Below are 20,210 nucleotides of genomic sequence, written 5' to 3'. Positions count from 1 at the left end.
ACCTGGGTAGGGTAGCTCAGTCAGTTGAGCATGGGACTCTTGGTTTGGGCTCAGGTCATGATCTCTTAAGTCATGAGATGGAGCCCTGCATGGGGGACACTGCTCAACAGGGAGTCTGCTTTGGGCTCAGGTCATGATCTCTTAAGTCATGAGATGGAGCCCTGCATGGGGGACACTGCTCAACAGGGAGTCTGCTTGGGCATTCTCACCCTCTGCTCCTCCCCCGCCACTCCCACATGCTCATATGCTCTTTCTTTCTCTCTCAAATAAATCTTTAAAAAGATTTTTTACCAAACAGTGAGAAATAAGGTATAATATTTGATCTTTTAGAAACATTAAGCTACCTTGAGGTACCAAATCACATAAAAGTTGATTGAATGCCTAGGTATGGCCTCCCTTGCTTTCTCTAAACTCATAATTTTGTTTGGTTTTTCTGAATATAGGAAAAGTATTAAAAAGAGAATTAAAAGTAAAACTAGAAAATAATTCATAATATGATTTCTATGTACTACAAAAACCATTAAAATACACAGTTGAACAGTTAGTTATACGTCTTAATGAGGGTCCTGAAGGCCCAGAAAGATAAAGGGATTTTTGCTTTCCCTACCAGTCACCCTGAGGCTCCTAATGGTCTAGGCGTCTTGCTTAAGAAGATGACTTTCTCCAACCCAGAAAACTATATACCTCCCAACTAAGAAGAAGAGGCTACATTCATTAAGCCAGGCTTTATGCTAAACTCTGTGCATTCACAACAATCTGTCTTTCAGATAAAGAATCTTGAGGCCAAGAAGTGACGGAAGGGTAGAGCTGGGGTCCAGGCCAAAGCACACACAGCCACCGCACCCTGGTATAGGCCTGCACCCTGGTATAGCCCTGCACCACAGTGTGGAGTAAACGACATGCTACTCCACCTGTTCCAGGGCCCTTCACAGTTCTACACATCTACAGATTGGGGTCTGCATCTCAGATTATGGTCTATGGACCCTTTTACATGCTAAAAATTATTGAGGAATCCAAGGAGCTTTTATGTGTGTGAGTCATAATCTATCAACATCTCTTGTATTAAAATTTTAAACTGAGAAATTTTTAAATCAAGTCACTTAAATCATTTAAAAATATTAAACACGTTAATATAAGTAACACTTTTATGGGAAAAAAACACCCTCTATTTAAAAAAAGAAACAGGGTGGTATTATTAAAGGGTGGTATTGTTTTACATTTTTTGGAAAACTCTTAAAAGTCATGCTTAATAAAAGCCAGCTAGATCTTGTATTTGCTTCTGAGGTCTGGTATGACATTCATAGTTACACAGTCATGTAGCCAAGGAAAATACCACTGTCCCCTCAAGAGAATGAAAGCAGAAGAGCAGGTTACGTCTTAATATTACTTCAAAAACAGTCTGACCTTGAAAGGGTTTCAGGAATCCCCAAGAGCCCTACCACCACACTTGGAGAAATACCACTCTAGTCAAACCAGAGGAAGTCCTACATCTGATTTCAGCAGTTACCCACTCTCTAACTTGGATTCCAACTTTACTCTCTCTTGCTTCCCTAACTACCAACACCCCCCACCCCGCCAAATGTACCATCTTCCCTAAAAAATGAAACTTTCTACTTAAGTGGTCTCCTTTCTCTGAAGTCACCAAAATTCTTGAAAAAGTAGTTCCCACTTACTCTACTACCTCTCCTTTTTATTATTTTAATTAACAAATACAGAGACGTTCTCATTTTTTAAAAAAGTCCAAACAGAGATAAATCACCATCCATAATTCCAGTCTCTTCACCAGAGGTAACTATAATCACTCTTACCCCCTAGAAAATACTCTGAGCTGTTAACTAAGTAATAGGATTGAACTTTCTACATTCTTGTGATTTTCTCTCTTCAAATAGTTATTTTTAAAATATCCTGAAAGAGAGTTGTTTAGATTCCAATTCTTTTGGTTATCCAAGGTATAGGTCAAAGAATAAGGGCTACTAATTAGGAGATTACAGAGAGAAAATGAGTGGCATTCCTATACAAAGTGAGTACTAAACAAAATGCTACGACAATGCTGATTTTATCATGCTACAACATAATAAGACAATAATGAGACATAGTCATCCTGATATACATGTGTGTCTCTGTGTGTGTTTGTATAAAACAGTGTCTTCAGGGTTTGTATAACAGTTTCACATATACCTGCTCTTTAAAATTTCACACAACCCATGAGGTCAATAGAAATTATGATTAACATTTTATACATAAGAAAGCCAAAGTTGTAGGACAGCAGGAGAAAAAACAGCTCAAAATTACATAGCTAGAAAGACGCATATCGGAAACCAGACAGAAGTTATATTTTCTGACTCAAATCAAATCCCATTCCTTTATATTACATTGAACAGTACACCAAAAATTCTCACAATATAAAAATATTAAGTTCTACTTTAAAAATAATGAAGTTCTTTCTTATTTTTAGAACTACTTTGGAAAAAAAAAATTATCTCTACTTCCAAAGTTGAAAATATAAAGTTGTATAAGTTCTGAATGCAAAAAAGAAATTATTTTTGCTTCTTTATTACACAATACAATCCCTTAGGAAGCTTGCATTTTACTTAAAACAGTTGAAATTTACTAAAATCCACATCAACATGTAGACGCATTATGAAATTAGAAAAATAACTTCTTAAATCCTTTATTTAGGCATTGCCATCAACAAAGACCCAAGACTCCTAATGTAAAAATGATGCAACAGTATCTGAAAAGAACACCAGATATACATACTTCATGGATGCTACCACTGCATCTCAGTGCTACCCTTGAAACTCCTGCAAGGAATACAGAATCATGTGGAAATTCCTTAAGGTTCACTATCAGAATTTTGAACTAAATTATTAAAAAGTACTAACCTATTTATACAAATAACAAAGCATTTAATTCATTATTGAACTTACTGAAATATTGTTTCCAAGCCCCTATTTTTTTTTCCTACACCAAGGTAGCTCCAGAGGAGCTCAACACATCTAAATGATATATTTATTATGACACGTTAGATTATGAAAAAAACTGAACTTGAACTATTTCTTATTAAGGGCTCTGAATCTTAGTATCTCAATTTCACACATAATAACATGAGAAAATTTTAAAGCCATGATTAAGCTAATCTTTTTAACACATGCTGGCATTTTAAAAATATGGGCAAGAGGGGTGGCCTGGCTGGCTCATTCAGTGGGGCATGCAACTCTTAATATCAAGGTTGGGAGTTTGAACCCCACACCGGGTATGCAGATTACTTAAAAATAAAGTCCTAAAACACACACACACACACACACACACACACACACACACATATATATGGGGAAGATAACTGATTTTTTCACATTTTACTCTTCTTAAATGTAAAAGATGTATACCTGCTCTCAACACAACGTTTTCAGAAGACCAAAACCCATGAGATATAATTCAATACTTAAGTTAATCTAAAGAACTGTAAAGCTACTTTACTAATAAATATTTGAGTATTTCTCTTACCTCTGTTTCTGTACAATGTGAATATCCCAATTTACCTGTAATAAAAATACACAAAGTTACTTCCAAAGGATTTTAGCTTATCACTGATAAATACTTGAGCTACCTTGCCATAGATAGCTTCATTATATCTATGAAAATCTATGCAAATAGAAGGTGCTACAATGGCTGATATTCTAGAAGGTCCTGCTTAGAGATTTGTTTATACAGGTCCATAAGAAAATAATAAGCAGGAAGATAGGAAGAAAATACTCAACTGTAATAAGATTTAAAACACACATATTTTACTATGCATATATAAGTTAATGAAAGTAAAATAAAAATACTTTTATTAAAGTCTTACTTTTTAAAACATTAAAGGTATTTAAAAGGTACCTTTTAAAATACTCTAAAATACCTTCAAAAAATTTTAAGACTCTTGGGCTTTTTTCCAAATATATATTCTAGTTTAAAGGTACAGTGATCATTTCAATGAAAGTATAAATGCCTCAAACTACTATTTTCTTTAATATATAATGGTTGTTCTTTGGTAAGATTAGACAAAAGCACATTATTAAAGAATAACTATAATTGAACAATATATGGTTGTTCCAACATCAATATTTTCTGCTCACTGAGACATAATTGCAAGGAACATGTACAATTATATATTTCTGTCAATTTGGATGAATAAAACATATACTTTTAAAATAAAAACCAGCTATTTTAAAGATCACTTATTAATTAGTTTTAACAAAAAGAATAGGTTATGCATTTATATTGGGTACTAAAACATTTAATTTCCTCAGTTCACACTTCTCAAATTTCATTGTCCTCAGTTCAAACATACATTAACCTCTACCTCCTTCCAACAACACTCTTTCCCCCAAAGTGCTTCCTCTCTCCAGCCTCCGACTTCAATATCTAGCCCTAGCCCAGAATGGTTGTTTCAGCAGCCTGTTTTTTCTTTAATGCTTAATGAGAATTTATACACCTTACAGTTTATGATGATACCACCAAAAAACAAACAAACAAACAAAACAACGTTTTTTATGTGCCTCCCAACTCTTAAAATGGAAAAACTGAAATCCACAATTTCTGATGACCTAATGATCCTAAGTACTGGCAGAAACTGAGACCAGAAAACAAGGGACCGTGGGTTCTGTGGATTAAAAATGATATATGAGCAATAAATAAAAGTTAAAATTATATACGAGCAATAAATATAGAGATAAAATGAGTTTACTATATAATGGTTTTATATACTTTGGTTTGATGAATAACTACATATTTATTATTTTTAAGTGAAACTATATATTACAGACTTAAGTATCATATATATACTTTTTACGATTTTATTTATTTTACAGAAAAAGAGAGAGGACAAGCAGGGGGAGCTGCAGGCAGAGAATAAGAAGCAGATTACTCTCTGAGCAGGGAGCCTGATGTGGGGCTCCATTGAAGGACCCTGGGATCATGACCTGAGCCAAAGGCAACTCTTAACCAGGTGCCCCTACCATATATTTTATTTATATATACATATGACTGCTCAGAACATTAGTGCTTTGGGTAGAATAATTATCCTTGACCCCCAAAGGTGATTAGCTTAACCTAGGAAAACTGTGAACACAGGTTTGAAGAAGGGCACAGACTACCTCTCAACAAACTTTTAGAGTATCTACTCTATCGAAAGGAAGGAGGGAAAGAGGAAGCAGGGAGGGAGGGAGGAGAAATACGGCGTTAACCCAACAGAGAGTAACTCTTGGAGAGTACAAGGATGTATATCTCCAGTATGACAGATTCTTAAGATAAAAAGAATTGCAAAGAAAGTGGTAGGTTTGTTGTTGGTAGTAGTAAAGCTCAGAAAAAACAAATTTTCATTTGACAATTTTTGAGTTGAACCTGTTTTATATATATTGTAGCACTGAGAAACAAATATGCTGATGTTGCTGGGAATCATAAGCTGAGGGAGAAGGACCATACCAGCCTACCATGTTGGAAGGAGACAAAGAGCCCTATGGTGGTGAACCAGAATTAGGGGTACTAACAAATTAAAAAAAAAACATACTTCCTAGCTCTTCCTTCAAAAGAGGGAGAAGTAATAGCACCCCATTTTGCAAGAGCACACTCTCAAAGGAATCAGTACTCAGGGGACTGGCTGACTCCAAGGATGGGACAAGGAAATTACAAGATAAGCTGGAACACCTTTTTGCACCAGAAAGTAATGAAGTACTTAAAGGATGACAGACTGATGTCAAAATGGCACAAGTCTTATGAAATAGATTTTTATGATGACCTATATTATAAAAATGAAAATGCTTTTCTATAAAGAGTACCAAAAATTTTTGTGGGAGTGCACCACCACTTCTGGTTATTCAGTTTGAGCTGGTGATTAAATCATGCAACTATGGAAATGTGGTTAAGTATGAAGTGCTTGACCACCTACACCACTCTGCCACCCAAATCCCTGCCCAGACTCTGACCCAGGAATCAAAAAATCCCAATTATATGACAGCAGAGCTTTAAGGAACCTTGGAAATGATCCTGCCCAATCCATTCATATTATAGATGAGTAAGTCAAATTCCTTGCGCAAAATGACAGGGCTAAAGTAAACTCCAAGACTCCTGACCCTTGTCACGAGCATTGTTGTGGTTTTGTTATCCTGTCTTCCCATTCCCACTTACAGGGACCAGTGGGGTTCAGGAAGGGGACTAGAGATGTGCTATCGTAGCTACCTACCCATTATAATATTGTTTATGGAGAAATGGGGAATTGTATTCCTTGATTTAGCAGTTGGAAACTGCCAGTAGAGCAACAAAGAAATTTTCATTTGACAATTTTTGAGTCCTTCTTCAAAGGTGAACCATCCCTGTTTTCCAGAACCAAACCTAAAGAATCCCTCTAAAACCTATAATCTTAGGACTTCATTTACCACAGGTCAAGTAAACTATGCCGATGGTAGGCCTACCAAGGTTTCATATTGCTTTTTTAAGATATTATTTATTTATTCATGAGACACACAGAGGCAGAGACACAGGCAGAGGGAGAAGTAGGCTCCCTGCAGGGACTCAATCCCAGGACCCTGGGATCACAACCTGAGTTGAAAGCAGACAATCACTGAGCCAACTTTAGTTGCCCTGGGAAGGCAGTGGGTACAGAAGAGCAGGGGCAAGCCTTTAGAATTGGGGCAGTCCCAGATTCAAATCTCACTTCCATACTTAACTGTGTTATAGGATTTTAAAGTACTTTCCAGAGCTTTCCACTTTCTCATCTACAAAAAAAGAGAATAATATCTACCTCATGAGGCTTATGTGAAAATTAAACGAAAAAAAATGCTTTGAAGGGCTCTGCATGATGCCTATGGCAGAGGCTCAGCAAATGGTGGCTAAGCTTACCATTATTAACCCTGTGGAGAGACAAGAGTTGTAGATACACTAAAATAAAGTCCTAAGGAAAACTGGCATAGGAAAATATATTTACTAGGATTATAACCACGTAAAAGAGGTATCAATTTTGAAATTAAAAAGTAGCTAAATCATATGAAAAATTATCATAAAATTCAACTCATTTTTATACTCCATTAAGATGTTTAAAAGCCACCACCTTTTACTTTATACCTCTCTGCAGAACTTCCTAATACATCATACCTTCCCCCCAATTACTTATGTGACGGTGTCCAGGATGATGACACTCATTGGTCAAACAGCTGGAGCTCAGCAATGGCTCAGGCTGGGATAATGGGAATTCATCAATTATTACTCAAAACTGAAAATAAGAAAGCCTGAAATGGCAATCTCTATAATCAACCCATAAATTAAAAGACTATAAAGTCTACAGAACTTGTGAACACACTACTTTACAAAGCAAAGTGACTGCAACTGTGACTAAGTTAAGGCTTTAGAAATTAGGAGATTTTGGTACATTATCCAGGCAGGGCCAATGTAATCATGAGGAGCTTTTTATGAGAGAGAGGCAGGAGAGTCCAAGAAGGAACTGTGATGATGGAAGCAAAGACTGGAACCATGTGAATGCAAGGACATATGGCAAGGAATGTGGAAGTCTCTAGAAGCTGAAAGAGGCTGGGACCAGATTCTCCCCTGCAGCCTCCAGAAGGAATACAGCCCTGTAAATACCTCAATTTTAGCCCACAAGACCCATTTTCAGACTTCTAACCACCAGAACTAGCTAATAATTTTGTGTTGTTTTAAGCCACAACAGCAGTGATTTGTTACAGGATATGAAGACACGGTCCATGAAAAAGTCAAAGCAACGTGACATGCTCTCACCATCCCAAATACGACCCCCAAACGACCATGTGTATGGTCTAATCCCCATGCAGAATGTCCCAGAGTAAGAACTTACCCACTGGCACAAGGTAGTAGGACACAGTGTTTAACAGCAAGGGTTGAAGGTCAGACTCCCAAGGTTTGAATCCCAGGTAGGTTACTAGCTAAATTTAAGGCCTCTATACTTCAGTCTCCCATTTGTAAGTCAGAGGCTAAGAAGATTACCTATCTCAGGGTGCCTGGGTGGTTCAGTCAGTTAAGCATCTGCCTTCAGCTCAGGTCATGACCCCAGCTTCAGGGGTCTTCGGATTAAGCCCTGTTGTCAGGCTCCCTGCTCGCAAGGGAGTCTGCTTCTTGCCCCTCTGCCCCTCCCCACCCTCGTGCTCTGTCAAATAAATAAATAAAAAACTTTTAAAAAGAAGAGTACCTCTCACAGGATTGTTGTGAGGATCTAAAGTGATAATCCAAGAAAACTACTCAGTTCACTGCCTGCCACAGAGTCAGCATTCAATATTAGCTCTATTACCATTTTAGTCTTTGAGCGTTCTCCCCAAAGAGAAAGTAAGCCAAAAACTTGTCTTCCAAACTCAAAAAGCTCCAAGTCAATAGATCAGTTGGCCCCTTAAATACCTAGGTATCATTTAATAATAATATTAAATTATTTAATTTAATATTAATTAAATTAATTTAATTTAATTAATAAATTAATTTAATTTATTAAATTAAATATAATTAATATATAGGACTCACAGGGAGGCATTTGAGTCCTCACCCTTCCTGTTCTCCCCTCACACTCTCACCATCTCCCTCCTCCCTGTCTCCGCTAGAGTAACTTAGTGGTCACCTTTTACTGCCAGTGCACACCCTTGAGGGTCTTATCTTACTTCCTAAGTGCACCCTCCAAAACTGAGAGCACTCTGAGAATGATTCTAGTTCTTAGAAAAATTATTAATTTTTCATCTCCCTACCCTGAACATCTCTGATTGAAACTTCATTTCTATTTTTACAAGATACCAACCTTAAAGGAAAAGCTATGAGCAGTGGAACTATTCCAAAAACCTCTGCCAGAGATGTATTAAAGGAAAAAGCATCCATCCAAACTACCCTATTTCTAGAAACAACATGCCATTCAAACCAATCCCCACAATGCTTTTAAACCCCAAGAAAAACTGTTAATGAAATATCTCATTAATACTTACAATTAATCAAATACTTGCTCTATATAGAGCAAACATATTATACATGCTGGTGTAAAACCTTCATTTTTACAGCTGAGGAGTCTCAAGCTCTAGGGAATAAATTACTCACTGAAGGTCAAAGAACTGTGACCAGTTACCAAGGCTGCTTCTTACCCACCCAGCTGTCCTACATTCTCCCCTAGCTCACTAAGAGAGAGACTCCTAGGAGGCAATGGATGCCCAAAAATGAAGCACAGGATCAGCACTGGTGGGGAAAGTTTGGGAATATTAATAAACTTTATTTTATTTTTTTATTTGAGAGACAGCAAGAGAGCATGAGCAGGGTGAGGACAGAGGGAGAAGCAGGCTCCCCCTGAGCAGGGAATCCAAGGCAGAGCTCAATCCTAGGACCCTGGGAGCATGACCCGAGTAGAAGGCAGACACTTAACAACTGAGCCACCCGGGTGCTCCTAAAAAACTTTCTAAGTATCACTTTGGTTTACTTGCCCACTGCTCATAACTATAAAATGTGGGTAAAGAAAAAGATATGCTGTCTATGTGAGCTCTATGCCCTCTTAACAGGACAAAGAATTCCTGACTGATCAATATGAACAGTACATTTAATCACATTTTGTAGGATTTGGGCCATAATCTTATTATTTTAAAGAAGTGTAGAAGCATAAAGATATCATGTTTTTTTGGAAGAGCTGGTGCAAAATTGATTCAATTTTTTTGAGGGGGGCAGTGGAGAGGGAGAGGGAGAATCCTAAGTAGGCTCCAAGCCCAGCAGCACAGAGCTCAAAGCAGGGGCTCGATCGATTCCACAAGCTCAAGATCATGACCTGAGCCGAAATCAAGACTCAGACTCCTAACCAACTGAGCCACCCAGGCACCCCCCAAAATGTGGCTTATTATTGCCAGTCACTTTACTAGGGACTAGAATCTAGCCCTTAGACCTCATATCAGTGGCTAAAACTAACTACCAGACTTCCCCAGCATAGACCAATTACTGGCTCTTATCTATAGCTACAGTTTGCCCTTTCTGGCTCTGCTTGCTCTTCAGAGGACAAGTGGATTTCTGCAAATGGATTTTTGGGGGCCTGGATGCTGCACAGAATACTCCTGATTTCCAGCCCTCCATGAGGGTAGGCCTCACCACCATTGTGGCCACCCCCAACCTAGGAGTAAGTCTGGCCCAGACCCCAAACTCTCCCAACCTATTCCATGGTACTAGAGGGGCCAATTTATAGCTGATCTTGTAGTGAAATCAAAGTTTTAAAATTATGTTTTCTTGGGGTCCTGGCTGGCTCAGTCAGAGAAGCATGAAACTCTTGATCTTGGGATTATGAGTCTGAGCCCCATGTGGGATGTAGAGATTACTTAAATAAAACTTTAAAAATATGTGTTTTCTTAATTACTAGTGTTATTTTTCTCTTTCTATTCAGCAACCTTAATTAACTAAACTTTTTATCATCTCACAGAATATCATTAAATATCAAGTATTTTCCACTAAAAAATAATTTCAGCATAACTTTTTAATGAAACTCAACTATTATATTTGTCTCTTTTATGTAATTTGGCAACATTCAAAACTTGTATAGCAAAAAGGTTTCATCTCTTGTGCCAATTCAAACTGAATGGTAGTGACAGTCTAGAATCCTATCTTCAAAAGAGCTGTGAGGGTAAATATGGGGTGAGAGGCACCCATGACCATTTAGCAATGTTTGTCATGGGAACAGAAGGGAGTGACAACACAGAAGCCACATTCCTGACACTCCTGTGTTAGAGGATGGGATGATGGAAATTGTGGTTCCTTTTGTAAACAGTGTGGATTTGGATTAAAATTTCTCCCTACTGATATTAATTCAAACATTAATTGCTTAAATTCCATGAGACCTCAAAAATACACTGAGATCACAGCACTCTATCACTTTATCCAAGAATAAGGAGAATTTGGAGGGGATCTTCTCCAATCCAAATCATAAAAAAAGGTCTACTATCAAGTGCCAATCCCAAAAATTTTTCTATTTCCTATCAAATGCAGATTCTGGTTTTCATGCATTTCATAAGCACCACTGTGTTATTCTCCTTAGACTCTCCTCTCCCACTCTGGCACCTGATCACGTATGAGACCACCCTAGCCAAGAGTACCACTGCCAGAGAGGTATCTCAGGTTCTTCTATCTCTAAATACAAGCTCCTTTACTTGGTGTCATAACTGCTGCCCACATACACTTAGCCAAATGTTATGATAATAAGCATCAGACCTGAGAATTAAAACCACATCATTTGCTGTCTCCTCTTATATCCATGTTACCATGTGACATTAAATAGTTGATCTGCAACCTTCTGGAAGAGCAAACGAACTTAATAGGAATAAATATGACTCCACTGGAAAATTATTTTTTCCAGGCTGATTTAATTTCTAAGTATAAGTCATCATCTTCTCACCCTATGCTGCCTCTCCTGCCTTTGCAGCAGCCAGGCACACAGGTGGAAAGTCTGAGAGCCTTCTAAGATGCCTTCCTTTCTCACCCCCATATCAAAAACTAAAGGGCCATGTCCTGTACTATTTCCTAGATCATTTCCAATCTGACTCTTTCTCCCCATTTACTGCCCTCCTTCAAACCTCCATCACCTCCTATCTCAAGAGCCCTAACACTCCCAACTGGTTAAGCAACTTAAAAGCTACTAAGACCCAATGATAGTATGCCCACTGGTCTCTCTGCCCTTGTTTTTACTCAAGTCAATCCATTTTCTACAAATCTCCCACAGTCATCTTTCCAAAAAGAGTAATCTGCTTACATCATTTTTCTGCTTAAAATCCTTATATGACTCCCCATTGCCTATACAGGCTATAAATACAAACTCCACAGTGTGGCACACAAATGTTCTTCATAATCTGATCTCAGTCAACATACTTTTCTAGCCTGTCTCATTCTCCACCACGCCCTCACACATCCTATGCTCCAGGCACAGTGGACGCCCACTGCAAAGACGACAAACAGGTTGAACTTCACGTGCCAACTCCAAATAATTGGTAGTGGCTGCCTGAAGCTCAGCTGAGAACTCTGAAGCTGCTTATAAATTTAGCAGCAAAAATGCAATGACTGATTAAACAGTGTCTGCTTTTGGTATGGGGAAGTGGGCATTGGCACAAATGCCATTCTATCATCCATGTACTACTGTTCTTTGCAGTCAAATGCTCTACCACTGAGCTATACCCCCTAAGTACTACTGTTCTTTGAATAGTTCTTCCACATTTATAAACCTTTGTACTTTCTGTTGCTTCTACCTAAGTGTCCTCCTTTTATCCCACTACTCATCCTTCAAGGCCTCTCCAGAAAACTGGTTTCCTGTGACACCTGCCTCCTATTACACTAGCAATCAGTCACTCTAACCCTTGGGCTCACACAGGTTTCTGTGCATGTGTCTAGTACTTCAGATTGCTGTAACTATGCTGTAAGGGTTAGTTTATGCACCTGCGAGCTTCTTGAAGCTACAGGTGTACTTTATCCTTGTGTCTTCAAATCTAATACAGTGCACTTAGAAAGCACTCATGTACTGGTGAAATGAATAAATGAAATGGTGTAATGCCAGATTCCTCTAACATGATATTATCACTAAAATCCAGAAGGTATGGCCAAGCCTAGAACCAGACAACCTGTGATGACTGTTAGTGGCATTCTACTACTACTCAACACCTATATCTATATACATCTTTATCTCTCAAAAATACAAGATAGTAAAGGAGTATACTAGATAGAAATTTGGCTTCCAGTTATACTGGGCCATGAAGAAAATGGGAAATAGGAAGGAAAAAGAGACCCAAATCTTAAAAAAAAAAAAAATGCATTAACACAAGTAGCATTAAAAGATCTGAGAGTCAGTTTTCAGAAGCTAAATATGGACCAGCAAATCTCACTATAACTGGGGATATAGCCTTTCCATATACATGACACTACTCAAATACTTATTAAATTTATACCAATGTCCCAGATTGGTCTTAATTTTCTAAAGTTTGTAAGGTGCATCAGGGAAATGCAAATCAAAACTACAAGGAGGTACTACCTTACACATGTCAGAATGCCTAAAGTCAACCACACAAGAAACAACAGGTGTTGGCGAGGATGTGGAGAAAAAGAAACAATTGTATACTGTTGGTAGGAATGCAAACTGGAGCAGCCACTGAGAAAAACAGTGTGGAGGTTCCCCAAAAAGTTAAAAATAGAGCTACCCTACCACTATAATCACACTACTGTTACTTACCAAAAAAATACAAAAACATTAATTCAAAGGGATACACACCCCTATGTTTTTAGCAGCACTATTTACAATAGCCAAGATATGGAAGCAGCCCTGTGTCCATAAGTTGATGAATGGATGAAGAGGAAGTAGGGTGTGTGTGTACACACATATACAGTGGAATACTACTCATCCATGAAAAGGACTGAAATCTAGCCATTTGCAATGACATGGATGGAGCTAGAGGGTATAATACTAAGCGAAATAACTCAGAGAAAGACATATAATTTCACTCATATTTGGAATTTAAGAAACAAAACAAACAAGCAAAGGGGGCAAAAAGACACACACAAACCAAGAAACAGACTTAATTACAGAGAACAAATAGATGGTTATCAGAGGGGATATGGGTGGGGGAATGAGTTAAATAGGAGATGAGGGTTGAGGAGTACACTTGTCCTGATGACCACCAGGTAATGTAGTGAACTGCTGAATCACTATATTTATACACCTGAAACTAATATCACACTGTATGTTAACTGACCAGAATTAAAACAAAAACTTTTAAAAATTTTTAATGAAAAAATAAAGTTTGTGAGGTGCAATCATTTTGGAAAACTTTTGTCAGTCCCTACTAACAGTGAAAACACCCATACATTATGAACTAGCAATTCCACTTTCAGGTGTATATTCAACATAAATGCTACACTTGTCCACCAAAAAACATGCTTAATAATGTTCACAATAGCACTATCCATAATTGAATACCCAAATGTAAGATCTAAAAACCAAACATCCATGGATAAATTATCACATATTCATACAAGGGAATAGCATACTAAAATGTGAATGAACAAACTACAACTATATGCAACAAATATGGATCAATCTCACAAAGTTCAGAGAAAAAGTTAGACATTAGGTAATATAATACTATCTGATTCTATACACCTAAGTTCAAATATAGGCAAAACTTATGACGTTAGAAGTCATGAGAGTGGTGACCCTTGGGTGGCTGGTGACTGAGGGTTCACAGGCCTACTTGGGATGCTAATAATGTTCTGTTTCTTGATCTATATTCTGGTTACAAGACTGTATCCACATTGTGAAAATCCATCATTTACAATTTTTGCACTTTTCTATGGGTTACATCTTAATTAAAATTTGCTTTTAAAATGAGGATAAAATAGGGGTGCACCTGGGTGGCTCAACTGGTTAAGTGTCTAACTCTTGATTTCAGCTCAGGTCATAATATGGAGCACCATATTATATTAGGCTCTGTGCTGGGCAAGGAGCTTGCTTAAAATTCTCTCTCCCTCCCCTGCTCAGCCCTCCCTCCTAACTCTCTCTCCCTCTAAAAATAAATAGACAAATAATTGAATAAAATAAAGACTAAATAGAGATATTTGCAGATAACAAAAATTGAGTGAATTTTTTTAAATTTTATTTATTCATGAGAGAAACAGAGAGAGAAAGAGAGGCATAAACACAGATAGAGGGAGAAGCAAGCTCCTTGCAGGGAGCCCAATGTGGGACTCGATCCCCCAGACCCGGGGATCACACCCTGAGCCGAAGGCAAACACTCAACTGCTGAGCCACCCAGGCATTCCAAAACTTGAATGAATTTTACAGTGGGAGACCTGCACTAAAGTAGATACTAAAGGAGTTTTTCAGGCAGGAAGAAAATTATCCCAGAAGAAAGTATGATAATACAGGAAGAAACACAGAACATGGAAAGAATAAATATGTGGAAAATTCTAAATGAATGTTAAATTGTACAAAAATATTGTCTTATAGATAAAATCTATGATAAACTACAAACTAAAACACATGTCAATAACCATTAAACAACAGAAGGAGATATATTAAATTAGAATGTTCTAAGATCTTTGCACTCTCTGGAGATTAAAACAGTCATTTATATAGACTTTAATAAAAATTCAACAATGTATATTATAAAGTAACTACTAAAAAATAGTAAAGAAATGTACAATAAGCAAGCTAATGAAGGAGAAAATTTTAGCACTTAAAAAAATTCTTAACTGAAAAAAAGGGAGAGAAAATGAATACAGCCTGGTGGGACAAATAGAAAGCAGATGGTAAGACGGTGTTATTTTAAAATCCAAGCAATTATACTAAATGTAAACAGAATAAAAAATCCAATTTAAAATTAAGTATCATTATAATACACAAACAAATAATCCAAACCATATCCTGCTTGTAAAACATACACCTTACATGTAAGAATACTAAAAATTTGAAAGTAAAATTATGGGAAGGAATATACTATGCAAAGATTAATTAGGGAATGCTATTAAAGAAAAAAAGGAAAACTAGTGTAACGTGTCAACTATAGTTCTATCACTATCACTAACCATAGTGATAAAAGGGTAAAGCCACCATGAAGATATTATAACCTTAAATGGGCACGCATCTAATAACACAGTCTCTCTATATAAATAAAAGCTGACAGAATAATGCATGAATAAAAGAAGAAATCACAAAGAAAATTAGAAAATCATTTGAATTCAATGATAATAAAACTGATATGTCAAAACTTCTATTCATCGAAACATACCATAAAAGAAAAGCTACAGAGTTAGAAAAAATATCTATAATATAATAAATTACCAAAAACTTAAAATAAATTGATTAGAGGTTATCAGGGTCTAGGGGAAGCTGAGAATGAGCAGTTAGTTATTGCTTAATGCGTACAGAGTTTCTGTTTGTGTGATGAAAAATCTTATAAACAATATAAATAATAGTGAAAGGGAATATAAGGGAAGGGAGAAGAAATGTGTGGAAAATATCAGAAAGGGAGACAGAACATAAAGACTCCTAACTCTGGGAAACGAACCTGGGGTGGTAGAAGGGGAGGAGGGTGGGGGGTGGGGGTGAATGGGTGACGGGCACTGAGAGGGGCACTTAACGGGATGAGCACTGGGTGTTATTCTGTATGTTGGCAAATTGAACACCAATAAAAAATAAATTTATTTTAAAAAAAAGAAAAATCTTATAAACAGTGGTGATGGTTGTGTTACTCTGTATGTTGGCAAATTGAACACCAATAAAAAATAAATTTATTTAAAAAAAAAGAAAAATCTTATAAACAGTGGTGATGGTTGTGTAACATTGTGAATGTAAATTAATGCCTTTAAATGGTTAAAATAACATTTATGTTTTATATTTTTTACAAGGAAAAAAAAACTAGAGGTGCACCTGGATGGCTCAGTGGTTGAGCATCTGTCTTTGGCTCTGATGCTCATGATCCCCCATGATCCTGGGGTCCTAAGATCCAGTCCCACATCAGGCTCCCTGCAGGGAGCCTGCTTCTCCCTCTGCCTGTGTCTCTACCTCTCTCTGTGTCTCTCTCATGAATAAGTAAATAAAATCTTTAAGAAAAAAGAATACTCGACAAATAAATAGTCAAAAGACCTAAAGAGGAATTTCACAAAAGAGACATCAATATGGCTAATAGACATATGAAAAGGCACTCAACATGATTAGCCATGTGTTAAATGCAACTCAAAGCCATTATAAAATATGTACCATAACATACCTGCCAAAATTAGTAAACTTTTCTTTTCTTTTCTTTTTTATTTATTATAGTCACAGAGAGAGAGAGAGAGGCAGAGACACAGGCAGAGGGAGAGAAGCAGGCTCCGTGCACCGGGAGCCCGACGTGGGACTCGATCCCCGGTCTCCAGGATCGCGCCCTGGGCCAAAGGCAGGCGCCAAACCGCTGCGCCACCCAGGGATCCCAACTTTTCTTTTTTTAATGACATTCCCAAGAGGTACAGTGAATATGGTACAACAGACACATTGCTAACAAGGTAACCTGAAAAACCACTTTGGAAAACTACTTGGCAATATCGACTAAAACTTAAGAGACACATGTGCAACAACCAGCAATTCTACTAGATATATACCTAACAGAAGCATACATATATTCAAGAGTATTTATAGTAGTGTTATTTAAAATAGCTAAAACTCCAGACAATTCATATGACCATCCATAACAGCTGGGTAAATCAATTTTGGTATTTTCATACCAACTGAATACCATATAGCAATGAAAATAAACTAATGCTACATGCAGTATCAAGTAATTTGTCTCACAATGTTGAACAACAACAACAAAAAAAAGCCAGACACAAAAAACACATAATGTAAGATTCTATACAGTAAAGTTCACAAACAAGCAAGCCCTACCTATGGTGACAGAAACTAAGACAATAATTACATTTGGAAGACTTGTAGGCTACTTGTAACGCTCCTTTATCCGCAGGTTGGTGTTTACATGGTTGTGTTACTAATGATTCGTGCTCTTTTTCTCTATGTATGAACTTCCAAAAAAAAAAAAAAAAAAAAGGAAAAGTTGTGAAAAAATGGGAGAAAGTCCAAAAAAATAAGTTTTGAGAAGGAAATGTCAAAGGAAATTATTTTTTTAGAGAGAATAAAAGTGGCCAAAGATTGAATTAATGCAACATACCAAAAAAAAGTGTTTTAAGAGATTCTGACCAACATTTGATTACCAGGCTATCATCACTAAAACAAAGAAACCTACCAAACTCCCATACAACTTGATGAAATGTACTTACACAATTAAAAATACTACTGAACTCTTGCACAACTAGCTGAAATTTGCTTAAACTGCATAAAAATTTGATGTGACATTTTCTTAATGTGTTTTCTTTGTATGATGAGGGCAATACAAGTAGCAGAACAGAATGGTTCTGGAATGTTTATCCTTCATACATTTAAAAATCAATAGAATGCCATTGAGATACTGACCTGAGAACAGCAAAGGCTGAACCAATAAGCTCAATAAATTCAATGCATGAATAAACAAATCTTACCTTGTCTTGACCTTGTTATACCGTCACTCAAAAGTAACTACACAGAAGTTAGAATTAGGGAAAATATTACAAGCTTTTCCAATTATTTTGCATTGCTGCATATAAACCAGTATTTTTCTGGTCCCTACAATATCCATGATCCCATGAAATACTTATTAGCCAAAACCAAAAACTATTTGCCCAATATTTTGTTTTCATCTCCTTTGTTTGGTTAAGACATTCTATGAGCATATCACAAGAGTATATTTTACCCCACACTGTCCTGCAGAGCAGTAACGAAAATGTATGTTTATAAAATGGGGAACTATTTCAAATGTGGTTGATTGCCAACATTCTGCACGGTTCTCCTGCAGCTTCCATAAGTACTTACAAGAGGAAGGCCAATGATCACAAGATTTGTCTAAACCAGTTCTCAACCATCCACATACCTCAGTCAATCCATACTTGACCCTAAGCCACATTTCACTGACCTCTTCTCAGCTTCAGTATATCCAAACTGATATCCCAGTACAGGCTCCTCTGGCTTTAGTTCCCAGGTATCTCTCCCTTCTGATAAACGGTGTACACAGACTGTTCTCTCTTAACCTCTCTATTCAACTTGGCTCAATGGTATTCATTACTTAACTGTTGAAAGGATGAACAAATACACAGTGTGGCAAGCATGTCAACAAAAGCCAAGATACCAGAGAGACGACACTTCATAAATCTAACAAAGAAGTCTGAACACCAAAAATAATTAAACCTTTTATTCCAATGCTTCTCCATATTAAAAACAAAACCAGGGATCCCTGGGTGGCGCAGCGGTTTGGCGCCTGCCTTTGGCCCGGGGCGCGATCCTGGAGACCCGGGATCGAATCCCACGTCGGGCTCCCTGCATGGAGCCTGCTTCTCCCTCTGCCTGTATCTCTGCCTCTCTGTCTCTCCCTGTGTGACTATCATGAATAAATAAATAAAATTTAATAAAAAAAAAATAAAAAAAATAAAAAAATAAAAACAAAACCACCACAGTATCAACAAGCATAAATGGTGCTCAACTCCTTAAAGCTGTGTCTGACTGTAAGGCTGGGGCAAAAAAAATATATGTCATTAACCTTGGAGCATCTTGTAGTGTCAGAAAGTGATGATGTGCTCAAAAACACAAAAGGATGGCTACATGTCAAAGAGACACAGGAATCAACCTGAAGGAGCTTCCAATGACCACAGCTGGAACAATGCGAGCAACAAAATAACATGGTAATGAGGGCAACCATCTTCGGCCCCCTCCCTCTTTGGGAGCTTTGCACTGTCACTTTACTATCACCCAATTAACTCTGCATTGTCATCCATCATAAAAAAATTTTTTTAATTAACATAGTAATGAATAACAAAATATAAAATATATACAATTCCAGAATGATATAAATAAGTAAATGGCAGGAGAAGGGACAAATCTTCCTTACAGAATAATTCCAAATAATATTAAGCAAATATTATAAAATTATATTAAAACTAAGTAACATCAATTAAGTAGTAATAACAATATTAATTCTATAACAAGAACCAAAAACCAGTTGCCCAATGGTATTTAGTTTTCATCTACTTTAACAAAAGAGCAATTAATTAACAATACAATTAGTTCAATAACCATATTAATTAATCCCTCCAGGAGGAGGCCTCCTTCTCTAGTGCAGGCTGAATTTAGCGACTCCTTTCCAAAGAACAGAGTATAGAAAAAGGTAAGCAGAGTAACTCTTTAGTGGAGAAAGCTGGCAAACTAAAGTGCATTATCACCAGTGGTACTGTGTGGATATAATGTGCCCTAATCCTATGTGATGAGAGGTGCCTCCCCCTGGGTGGTTATTCTTTTGCCCAAACACATAACCCCAGTCTAGTAAGGAAAACATCAGGCAAACCTAAATGGAAAGACAGTCTACAAAACCCCTGACCAGTACTCCTCAAGACTGTCAAGTCAGGAAACAAGGAAAGTGTAAGAAATCACAACAGACTAGAAGAGACTAAGGAGATGTGAGAACTAAATGCAATATTGTATTCTGGATGGGATTCTGAAACAGAAAAAAAAAGACATTAATGAAAAACAAAACAAAACAAAACAAAAAAAACTAGAGAAATCCAAATTAAGCCTGGAGTTAATAGTAATGTGCCAATGCTGGCTTCTTAGT

The 20,210-nt window shown here is 37.1% G+C and overlaps 1 protein-coding gene across 4 annotated transcripts in view; it reads right to left on the bottom strand.

The window, feature by feature from the left end:
- Window positions 1-20,210, bottom strand: part of SPIRE1 (spire type actin nucleation factor 1) — a 206,069-nt gene that overhangs the window by 173,422 nt on the left and 12,437 nt on the right. For all 4 annotated transcript variants that reach the window (XM_072734854.1, XM_072734851.1, XM_072734852.1 and 1 more), the window contains exon 2: window positions 3,508-3,542. In XM_072734854.1, coding sequence (XP_072590955.1) covers window positions 3,508-3,542 — 35 coding nt within the window. The remainder of the gene's footprint in view (window positions 1-3,507; window positions 3,543-20,210) is intronic.

This window comes from Vulpes vulpes, chromosome 13 (assembly GCF_048418805.1).
Source record: "Vulpes vulpes isolate BD-2025 chromosome 13, VulVul3, whole genome shotgun sequence".
Classification (NCBI taxonomy): Eukaryota; Metazoa; Chordata; class Mammalia; order Carnivora; family Canidae; genus Vulpes; species Vulpes vulpes.
This window is presented reverse-complemented; position numbering and strand designations above follow the sequence as displayed.